Source organism: Callospermophilus lateralis, chromosome 13 (assembly GCF_048772815.1).
Source record: "Callospermophilus lateralis isolate mCalLat2 chromosome 13, mCalLat2.hap1, whole genome shotgun sequence".
Taxonomy (NCBI): Eukaryota; Metazoa; Chordata; class Mammalia; order Rodentia; family Sciuridae; genus Callospermophilus; species Callospermophilus lateralis.
Window position 1 is genome coordinate 93,816,912 of NC_135317.1, and position 12,028 is coordinate 93,828,939.

A 12,028-nucleotide genomic window follows, 5' to 3' on the forward strand; every position below is an offset into this window, starting at 1 on the left:
GGACAAAACTTACATAGTTAAGTTTAAATATCATAAAACGGTATCAGTAGGAGGGTAACTGCAAAAGAATCACATGTTTTTGTTTTTTTTTAAGGAGAGAGAGGGAGAGAGAGAATTTTTTAATATTTATTTTTTAGTTATTGGCGGACATAAATTCTTGGTTTGTACATGGTGCTGAGAATCGAACCCGGGCCGCACGCATGCCAGGCGAGCGCGCTACCACTTGAGCCACATCCCCAGCCCCAGAATCACATGTTTAAAAAAAAAATCACTTGTTTAAAAAAATTCATGTGGCTGAGTAGTATAGCACTTGCCTGACATGCATGAGGTCCTGAGTTTAATCCCCAGAAAAAGACACACACACAAATTCATAGGTTAATTGTTGAAGTTTGAATAAGGTCTGCAGATTAGACAACTGTATTTATCAATGTTAATTTCCTGATTTATTAGCCTGTAACACATAAGATTCTTTTCTTTTTTTTTAAGTAACTGCACATAGAAATATTTCAAGGTAAAGGGGCATCACATCTTCAACAAATGATCAATATAATACAGCTTGGAGAAACCATATGGGTAGATATGTAGATTGATAGAGAAAACAACAGAGCAAATGTAATAAAATGTTAACATTTGGGGACTCAGGCTAAAGAATTTATACAGGAATATTTTTGTACCACACTTACAACTTTTTCTTAATTTTGCAATTATTTCTAAGTAAAAAATAAAAAAAGAATAGAACTGGACATCACTGGCAAAACCTTACTGTATAAAACTTAATAGATTCTTAGCATCTGCATATTCAAAAACATCTCCTATTGGTTTTTAATGTATGTGAGATTCATTGGCTTAGGGCACTGGAAATAAATAGCGCAATAGCTTTCTTCTATCCATAAATGAGTTAATATAAAATACCAGCAACTGATGTGACACGTGACACTTCTTCCATAAAAGGATGTGCATTTCAAAACTAATGATAAGAGTTGCTTATACCCAATTCAATTCACTTAATATTTACTTAATGGCTTTAGTATGTCAGCCTTAGTTAGAATTAAGTTATCCTGTAACTACTGTTGTCTGCTAAACACATTTTTAGAACACATGACCAGCTACTTTAAATGGCATTCCCAAGCTATCTTACCTCTGTACATGTTTGGAGCAGTTTGTTCACTTCAGCAAAGGCCTGTGGAAGAATACCATCATAATTTGACCTTGTACTGAAAGCCTGTAACAAACTTTTGGAATCCTGAAGCAGGAATTTCACTGTTGTAAAATCCACTGCCTTATTGGCTGGTAAGAGAAATTTAAGAAAAAAAACCATGTAAGTGTGAGTATACAACACAAAATGACTCTGGACATTATGCTAATACTACTTTGAAATTTAAGAAGAATATACATTTATATCTATATACCACTCCTAATCCATCCCTCTTATATAAAAAGCAACAATTAAATATTTATACACAAAGTCTTTCAAGTTGACTGGTGTTCTGTATTCAGATTCCAGGAGTTCCCTCAACATGGTCCAACTTCAAAGTCAAAGTCAAATAAAAGAACATTACATTTTCAGAAAAAAGAAACAATCACTGAACAAGTCAAACCACAGATTTTCAAAAATGAAGCCATTTCACATTCAAGTTATTATGAAGGAAAAATGGGAGTCCCATCTTAATGGCAAACATGTAAATTACATGTGGTCCCTGTCATGATCAATTAATTATGTAGTGATTTACCTTCAAAATAAGAAACTTCATACTAAATGTATTGAAAATGTGTTATGTTTTGGTGTGTACACCAAAATATCAGCAGAAAATAAAAATTTGGATATCAGCGAGAAGCAAAAGAAGCAAACAGTTTTTTTCCTGTAAATTAAAGTAAGGTAGTCTACAAATAGTAATTTAAAGTACAACAATTTTCTTTTAAGGAGTTACAACTGCTTACATTAACTCTCAAACTAGCCAACATGATGGCACACACTTGCAATCCCAGCAACTCAAGAGGCTGAGGCAGAAAGACCACAAGTTGGAGGCCAGCCTTAGCAACTTAGCACGAACCTTTCTTAAAATAAATAAAGAAGTGTGGGGATGTAACTCAGTGGTAGACTGCCTCTGCATTCAATCCCTAGTACAGCCATGAATGAAAATTAAAAATAAAGTTATGAACAATAAAATTAAGTAAATTGCTATTGTTACAAAACTCAAAAAACAGAAATTTTTTCCATTATTAAGGCATAATACAATCTAACAGTTTTCAAAAGCAAAATAACCATGCTACAATGTGTTTGTTTTGTTTTTGTTTTAATGTTCACAATTTGATAGTCACAACATGATTTTTCATTGGCATTAGGAGTTAAAAATATTCCTCTTTATTACTTACACAACACGAACTTGCTTTTGAAATTATGAAAAATCAAATTAAGTTTTAAAAGTACATTTTTAATAACTTTATTTTATTATTATTATTATTATTATTTTTTAATGTGGTGCTGAAGATCAAACCCAGTGCCTCACATGTGCTAGGTGAGAGTTTTACCACTGAGCCACAATCCCATCCTAAGAAAGACATATTTGGGCATAGCTTTTTATCATCCCTTTTCTTTTCATGTGTGTGTATGTGTGTCTAGTACTGGAGATTGAAACTAGGAGCACTCTACCACTGAGCTACATCTCCAGCTCCTTTGATTTTTTATTTTGGGACAGAATTAAACTTGAGATCCTCTTGCCTCGGCCTCCTGACCCATGGGATTATAAGTGTCCGCCACTGCACCCAGATTTTTTTAAGGGTGCTTCTCCAATGTAGTCCATGTTTAGTAGAGCTTAAGTTCTTGAATTAATAATTCCTATCTTACAAAATTTGTTTACAAAGATTATGGAGAAAAGGGAATAACAATGATAAATTGAGAACAAAGAAATAATACAAAAATCAATATGGATGAAATAGATTAAGACTTATATGGGTCAATAATTATTCAGAGTAAAGTTAATCTGGATAACAAAGCTGATAAAAATTATTAGTCACTTTCCACAAAATTTTAGACACATCTATGTAATTCAACAGCTAAAGATACTACACTAAAAGATAAACAAAATTATAAACTGAGATTTTTTTTTCTAATTACAAGTTATCTTAAAATAGGAAGTATTTTTATAATCCCACTATGTATTCTTCAAAAGTCACTAAAAATAGGCTTCAGATTCTTCTAGATCAAGGACCAATAAACTATGCACACAATGAACGCAAAAATAATTTTTAAGCAGAAGGTAGTCCCTTCCTTTTCACTTCCTTCCCTATTACCATTTGGAGCTGTTACTTATCATCTATCAGGTGCATGAAAGAGCAGAAAAAGGCCCACCCCTAGAAAATGGAAGATAGCAACTGGATACCCATTTTTAAAACTAACCTTTCTATAAAATGCACACTTTACTCCCTTTTAATAGACTAAATTATATCCCTATATAAAAAATGTTTCCACACGTTTAGCAAAACTGCTCTGAAGACATGTCCAACTAAGGTTGTTCCATGTCCCTTATAAAATAATAGCCCTAATAAATAACATCTATACTTAAAGGAAATGCCACAAAAGTCTTTTGTTAAAAAATTGGTAACATCTAACAGCAGATATTCATTCAACAGCTACCATGGATAAGATACATCAGGTGTTTTAAATATTCTAGAAGGAATTTTGAACACTATAAAATGCTTTCAAAGAGCTTACACTAGAGAGGAGAGACAGATAAAGAGGTATAACTACCTAGAATATGCCTTTTTTGCGAGGAGCGGGTATCATAGCCTCTAGGAAGCTTATTGTTAAAAATATATGCCAAACTGTTCCAATAATTATGCATGTTTCTTTAGTAAATATGGTAAATTAATCTTATTCTTCAATACATGGTTTTTGTGCTTTCTTTTTTTTCTTTTTATGGTAGAAGGGATTGAACTCATGGGCACTAGACCACTGAGCCACATCCCCAGCCATATTTTGTATTTTATTTAGATAAATAAATAAACTGAGTTGCTTAGCGCCTTGCTGTTGCTGAGGTTGGCTTTGAACTCATGATCCTGCCTCAGCCTCCCAAGCTGCTGGGATTACCAGCATGAACTACCATGCCTGGCTGTTTTTTGTGCTTTTAAGCCTAACTTAATAGTCCTCTTGTAGTCAAGTTATTATAAGACACCACAGTTGGTTTTTAGAAGTAGACTGAATATAACTAATACATAAAACAATAAACAGAACAGATCATGTGAGGAGTTTCAAAAAAGTTAAGAACTTGGGGGCTGGGGATGTGGCTCAAGCAGTAGGGCGTTCGCCTGGCATGCATGCGGACCGAGTTCGATCCTCAGCACCACATTCAAAGAAAGATGTGTGTCCGCCGAGAACTGAAAAATAAATATTAAAAAATTCTCTTTCTCTCTCTTTTTTTTTAAAAAAAAGCTAAGAACCATCTGAACCTGTAATAATAATCATACTTTACCTTTTAAAGGTATAGAAAGACAAATCTAGCTCTTTGGCTTTGGAAAAGTTACTTCCCATCTCAGCTAATTTCCTTGATCATAAAACATAAGCTTAAATAAAATTAGATCAGCACTTTTCATATTTTTTTCTTCATAACAGAAAAACTCTTTTTCAACTGCTACATGGAATTGAACAGATTTAGAAAAAAACAAAAAAAGGCTGCCCTGGCTAATGTTGGGGTTAAAGTCCAAATGCAGCACCTACCTACCAGGCTCCCCTCACCTTTCTTGCCACCCCCTACCTACAGGCGGCAGCAGAGATATGCCTAGAAATCGAAAGTTCTATTTAGCATGGTTTAAAAACCACCAACTCAGCGATTCACTGTCATCTCTTCCAGTTCTAACATTTGCTATTCTCCAAAACTAAAGATTTCCTATTCCTTCTTCATATGGTTTAGATCCTTGATACATACAATACAAGAATGGGTTCAAAGTTTGTGTCTAATATGGTGAGAAATGAAAAAAAAAAACTATAATTAATTCTACTTGTATAACTGAAGAGACTATAAATACAGTTTTAAAAGCTTTCAAACTGAACACCATTAAAAATCATACATTCACAGGCTGGAGATGTAGTTCAGTAGTACAGAGCTTGCCTACTATGCAGGAGGCCATGGGTTCAATTCCCAGTACAAAAAAATATTATATATTCACAATATCCAAGAACATCAACAATGCTGCAAACTCCCTTTAGAAATTATAAATACAGCCATGAATGTGGTAGCATACACCTGTAATCCCAGTGTTGTTTTGGATATGTGATGTCTGGCAAAAGCTCATGTGTGAGACAATGCAAGAATGCTCACAGGTGAAGTAATTAGATTATTACTTGTGACCATATCAGTGAATTAAATCACTGACAGGGACTAACTGGGTGGTAACTGTAGATAGGTAGGGTATGGCTGGTGGAGGTAGGTTACTGAGGGGTGTGCCTTTGGGGTATATTTTGTCCCAGGTGAGCTGAGCTCTTTCTCTGCTTCTTGCATGTCATGTCCTGAGCTATTTTCCTCCTTCTCGCCCTTCGCTCAATGAATGATGCTCAGCTCACCTTAGACCCAGAGCTATGGACTCTGCTGACCATGAACTGAACCCCTGAAAAAATAAGCCAAAATAAACTTTTCCTCCTCTCGGTTGTTCTTATCAAGTCTTTTAGTCAGAGCAATGGAAAGCTGTCTAAAGCATCTAGCTACTCAGAAGGCTGAAGCAAAAGGATCCCAAGTTTAAGGCCAGCCTCAGCAACTTAGTGAGACCCTCAATAACTTTAACAAAACCCTCTCTCAAAATAAAAAATCAAAAGAACAGGGATATATCTCAGTGGTAAAGTGCCCCTACATTCAATCTTCAGTACCAAAAATAAAGAAATTAAGAGTGAACTCTTTTAGGAGCTAATCCACAAACTTCTTTAATTCATCTTTACATCTCATGGAATATATCTGCTGATTTGAATTAATACTTTAATACAATATTGGAAAAAAAAGATCCATACCTCTACAGAGATTTTCATATAGGCTCTCAACAGTTAAAAGCAAATTCTTTTCCATAACTAATCCAAACACAGCCAACCAATGTTTTTTAAAGCATTGTAATAAGTGTATTAGAGTCCATGGTGGTTTCAAGTACAGCATCTAAAAAGTATTTAAGAAGATTAACATCCATGAATTTATTGATTATTCCAATTATTCAAACACATCTATTTAGGAATTCCTACATATACTTTAGGGGAAAATAGTTAGTTGAATTCTTTTTAAATTAAAAGATATTTTATTAAAAACTAATCATCTTAAAATAATTCCATTACATTATTTAGTTCATATTACTATTAATATTTGTGGTCTCTGGAACCATGAGTACAAAAAGAAAGCCTAGTTCCAATCAGAGAGGAAACATAGTTTTAATCAGTTAAGATCCCGAAATCTACTTTTCAATATAATCATTTCAATGAAGAAATCAATCTAATTGTTTCATAGAACTGGGGAAAAAATTTTATGTAGAAAAAAGATGTCAAAGAGAATAACTGATCATTTAGTTCAATAAGAAGGCACAGCTGTGGTGCTGGGGCTGTAGCTCAGTGGCAGAGCACTTGCCTGGCATGTGTGAGGCATTGAGTTCGATCCTTAGTACCACATAAAAATAAACAATTTATATAAAGGCAGGCTGACCATCTACAACTACAAAAAGAAAAAAAAGAAGTCACAGTTCCTTGTCTTAAGTCATTCACATTTCTACGATGAAATATCCAACTTAAATCAACCCTCCTAGAATCTTCTTATCATTCTTCATCCTCTTGGTTCACCATTTGATAATGTAATAAAGTAGCAAAGATATCAGAATGGAAGATATTAGAATTTCACTGAAAAGCTGGATCAAGATGCAAGCTACAATTAATGGGCTATGTTTCTGGTAGCTATAAGTGTGAAAATCAAACAAAGATTAAACTGATCACAATTGCTAAATTAGGTGTTTTGTTGAATTGAAGGAAAAATATTAACCTAAAGAAAATTTAAGGCTGCTGATATAGATAGCTCAGTTGGTAGAGTGCTTGCCTCTCATGCACAAGGCCATGGGTTCAATCCCCAGCACCACACACACACACACACACACACACAAAAAAAAAAAAAAAAGGAAGAAAATTCAAAATGTCTTAATAAGATAAATTTGTACTCTGATATTCATGTTTACATGGCATAAGCCAAAAATGCACTTTTTTAATGAAAAATATCTGACATGATTCCTTACATCAGACACTTTGATTCATATATCATTTAACCATCAAAGTTTTTTCAAAACATGGAGAAAAAGATTGATGTGATATAGTTATCTCTTAAAATAACAAATCTTCAATAATAAAAAAAGAAATTTTCAATTAATAAAGTTGAACTAATCACCTCCATCCAAAGGTTTCCAAAAGCAATTTTCATTTCTGTTTCTAATATTGAAGATAAAGCTGTTCCAAGAGATTTTTCAAGATCAGATATTATGCGTTCAAGTAGAATGGACAGTCCTGAATTTTTAGACTTTTCATCAGAGCTCTCTTCTACTGGTGTTGCTTCTTTAAAACAAATAGTTAACAGGCTTTACTTAGGGCACTAAAAGTAAATATTATAAATAAGTAGTCTTTGGTCATAAATAATAAACAATTCATATGTAATTAGTATTTGAATTACCTAGAAATACTTAACTTAGAAACATGCATTTCTACTATAGTCATTTTAGATGCAACATAAATATACTATTTTGGCCAATGTTTTATCTTTTTAAAAAAGGGAACTAAATATTTTTACTCCAATGGAAATGTTAAAAAAAAAAAAAGGGATTTTTAACTACAATTAATATTATTATTTTCAAAACAAAGGAGAGTTACAAGACAGCCTTGAATTTATTTATAATAGAAAACTAAAAACTGGAGCTGGGGCTGGGGCTCAGCAGTAGAATGCTTGCCTAGCAGGTGTGAGGCACTGGGTTTGAGCCTGAACACCACATAAAATAAAGGTATTGTGTCCATCTTCAACTAAAAAAGAAAGAAAACTAAAAACTGCAATGAAGCAAGTTTTCTTCCAAAATAGTACACATTTTTAAACTCAGCTCACATCAATAAATTATTCTGAAAGGACTAAAATTTCTGGTTTAAGCATCTTCATGCCCTCCCCTTTAAAAAGAACTTTAAGTGGTTTATCTCTACAAATAAAAACTAAGAATTTAAAATGACACTAAAATAATGGGCAAACCAAAAGCACATGATCCCTGAAAAACCATAAACTAGAATATCCTGTTATTCCCCCCAATGCCTTTTTTTAAAATATTACAACAATGTGTGCTATTCACAGAAAAAGGGCAAATAGGTAGTATAAATATTTGTGCATTTATATATAAAAAGTATAACCTAGTAAAGACCTCAATAATTACTTTTCCACAGAGGGAAAAAGTGGGATATATTTATACATGATGTCATTTAATATAATATTCCATCAATTATCAAGCCACAGAAGAAATTATTCTGGTTAAAGAAAGGTAAGACAACAGTATTGCTTTTACTTTTCTTTTTTATTAGTTTAAAATTTTAGAAAAAGTCTTATTAGAGTCTCATAAGTTTCTCAATTATTACTAGCTGAGGTTTTTACTGCATTAATAGGAAGTTACAAATATGAAGCTAATTTTAAAAAGAAACTAGTCTCCCCACTTGAAATGATTATTTCTTATAGCTACTACTAATTTAAAAGGCATATTTTGCAAGGTACAAATGAGCATGCACACATTAATTATAAATATATAGAACTGAGGTTGTAGCTCTGAGGTAAAGCACTTGCCTAGCATGTGTAAGGCATTGGGTTCGATCCTTGGCACCACACAAAAATAAAATAAAGGTATTGTGTTTACCTACAACTAAAAAAAAAAAAAAATGTTTAAAAAAATTTAAAATATGTAAAACTATATGCTAGTATATGGTTTAAGTCAAGTTAATCTGTAAAAGTATACACAGAATGTCATGTTTATGATATTTTTTGTATTAGTATTATAATTTTCATTTACTTGTAGGATTTAAATGCCAGCAAGTATTCCAAATCTAATGTCATTTTAAAAGTACAAGATTAAAACTTGAAATGTTATTACTAATCTTAGAACATAAAGATATATTTCCAGTTATTCACAATAAAAATATTACCTGCTTTCAATCGTTGCTTAGAAACACAAGGCTGATGACAAGCATCTGTGTTCAGAGATAAGTTATACAGCTCTCCACTCAATTCTTCTTTACTGAGTGACTTCACACCACTTATTAGGCCTTTGTTTCTTAAATTTCTATCATCCCTGAGGTTGAGGTTAGAAGGAAAAATATTGTTTTATAAGATAAATCATATGGCAACTCAAAAAACACATGAGATCTACTCATAGGCTGGTAAATCTCAGTATATGTATTAACAAAGAATAATAATTTCTCTATAAATAGAGATGATAAAGAAATTTTTACATAGTAGAGTCATATCATGAATTTTGGAGAATAATAATTATCTACTAAGTGCTTCCCAGGCACCAGGCACCATTCTAAGTGATATTTAGATATATTTATATTTACTGAATCCTTACAACAAACCTCTGAGGAAGTGGTACCAATTTTATCAACATTTTTTTTAATATTTATTTTTTAGTTTTAGGTGGACACAATATCTTTATTTTATTTTCATGTGGTGCTGAGAATCGAACCCAGTGCCTCATGCATGCTAGGTGAGCTTGCTACCACTTGAACCACATCCCCAGTCCCCACCATTTTTAAAAAAAGAATTTGATGTTTTGTTTTTTAAATATTTTTTTAGTTGTAGTTAGACCTTTATTTTATTTTTTTTTATGTGATGCTGAGGATGGAACCCAATGCCACACATGCTAGATAAATGCTCTACCACTGAGCTACAGCCCTAGCCCCAATTTTATCATCACTGAACAAAAGAAACACAGATATAAAGGTATTAAGTAACTTGTCCAGGATCATATACAGTATGTGGGAATCAAATTTGAACACAGGTATATGTTCATCCAAAGAGAAATAAACATTAACAACCATAGTAGGAGAAATAATTTACACAGAGCAGACAATTGCAAACTTACTCAGAATGAGCATAAAACAAGTAATGTGAATCTGCTGTTTGTTCAAGGAAGTCAGTGTGATTAGAACACAGCATGAGACCAGTTTATGAGGTTACAGAAAAAGGCTAGGACAATAATAATGAAAAAAATATAAAAGGGCCTCAATGGGGAAGCAACATCATTGAATGTATTTGTTAAATTGTTACTCTGGAGCCCAGGAGGTTTCCAGCTGCTATTACTGTACAGTAGCTTGGTCAGACTAACCTTCCCACTGCATAAAAGAATTACAAAATCTGAACAAAAAATGAGAAAAAAACTAACCACCTGAAGGCACCAGAAAGTAATAACATGTGGAAGGAACCTAAGGAGAGTCTAAATTCAAGATACAGGCTACATTAGGGAAGTTATACAGTGCTCTCTTTTTTGCTTAAGGCACTCTTCCATTCACCGATGGCATATGACAACAGAAAGCCACAGCCCCAGTGACTGGAAATATCAGAGAACCATGTATACAAATGACTAGAACATCTAGAAAGTTAAGGAGGAAACAGAATGAAGGAAATCAGAGAGCAAGTAAGCCCCCAAATCCTCATATAATCTGACCAGGAAAAAAAAAAAAAAAAAAACACAGCCAAGAGATAAAGCAGTCAACAGAACCATGTTCAGAAACAAGAGACAGTGAAGCCATTCTTCTGGGGAGATAAAATAACTCAGATTAAAAGTTAAAGAGTCTAGGGACTGGGTTTGTGGCTCAGTGGCAGAGCACTTGCCTAACATGTGAGGTACTGGTTCAATTCTCAGCAGCACATATAAATAAATGAAATAAAGGTCCATCTACAACTAAAATACATTTAAAAAAAAAAAAGTTAGAGAATCTAATAGAACAGATGAATAGAATACAAAATCAGACAGGTAGTTTCAACAGACATGAAAATCACAAGAGGGCTAGGAATGTGGCTCAAGCGGTAGTGCGCTAGCCTGGCATGCGTGCAGCCCGGGTTCGATCCTCAGCACCACATATAAACAAAGATGTTGTGTCCGCCAAAAACTAAAAAATAAATATTAGAAAAAAATTCTCTCTCTCTCTCTCTTTCTCTCTCTCTCTCTCTTAAAAGACTGAATCTGAGATTGTCCCCAAAGGTTTCTCTTTAAAAAAAAAAAAAAAGAAAGAAAATCACAAGAAAGAATGAAATAGAAATGCCAGCAATAAGAAAATAGTAACGAAAATAAATAATGACTTCAATAGTTCATCAAAAAACTTGACAGGTAAAGAAAAGAATCAACAAATCTGAAGACAGAACAAAAGAAATCAAAGTGAAATAAAAATAATATTGAGGGTTTTTTTTTTTAATATTCAAGAGTTGTGGGACAATATATATATATATACTGGTGTTTGTTTTCTTTTTGGTACCAGGGATTGAACTCAGTCAGCGCCTTACATATGCTAGGCAAGTGCTCTACCACTAAGCTATACCCCTAGTTCTATATACTGTTTTAAGATCCTTACTTTATAACATATGAAAATATAATATTATTATTTCATGATAAATTTTGATAAAGTAAGGACGTATATTGTAAACATTGGAGCAACCATAAGAAGTTTTTCTTCAAAAGAGTATAAATAAATTAACATAAATATAATAAAATAGCATTTAAAAATATACAACCCAAAATAAAAAATAAAAGCAAAAAAGGACATAGTTCAAAGGGAGAGCACCCCTGACTCCAATCCCCAGTACTGAGAGAAAAATAATTGTTAGATTGAACAAAAAAGAACAAACTAACTACAATCAGCATTCATGAATTCAACCAAGGATTAAAAATATTAAGGAAAAAAATGCATCTATACTGAATGTTTGCAATTTTTTCTTATCACTGTTCCTTAAACAGTGTAACTATTTATATAGCATTGCACCCTAAACAGTATTACTAATTACATGGC

At 32.9% G+C, this 12,028-nt stretch overlaps 1 protein-coding gene across 3 annotated transcripts in view; it reads right to left on the minus strand.

Annotated features, from left to right (window-relative positions):
* The window catches only part of Swt1 (SWT1 RNA endoribonuclease homolog), an 84,252-nt gene that overhangs the window by 37,109 nt on the left and 35,115 nt on the right, over positions 1 to 12,028 (minus strand). For all 3 annotated transcript variants that reach the window (XM_076831998.2, XM_076832001.2, XM_076831997.2), the window contains 4 exons: positions 9,170 to 9,315; positions 7,395 to 7,558; positions 5,996 to 6,134; positions 1,139 to 1,287 (listed from right to left, as the gene is read on the minus strand). In XM_076831998.2, coding sequence (XP_076688113.2) covers positions 1,139 to 1,287; positions 5,996 to 6,134; positions 7,395 to 7,558; positions 9,170 to 9,315 — 598 coding nt within the window. The remainder of the gene's footprint in view (positions 1 to 1,138; positions 1,288 to 5,995; positions 6,135 to 7,394; positions 7,559 to 9,169; positions 9,316 to 12,028) is intronic.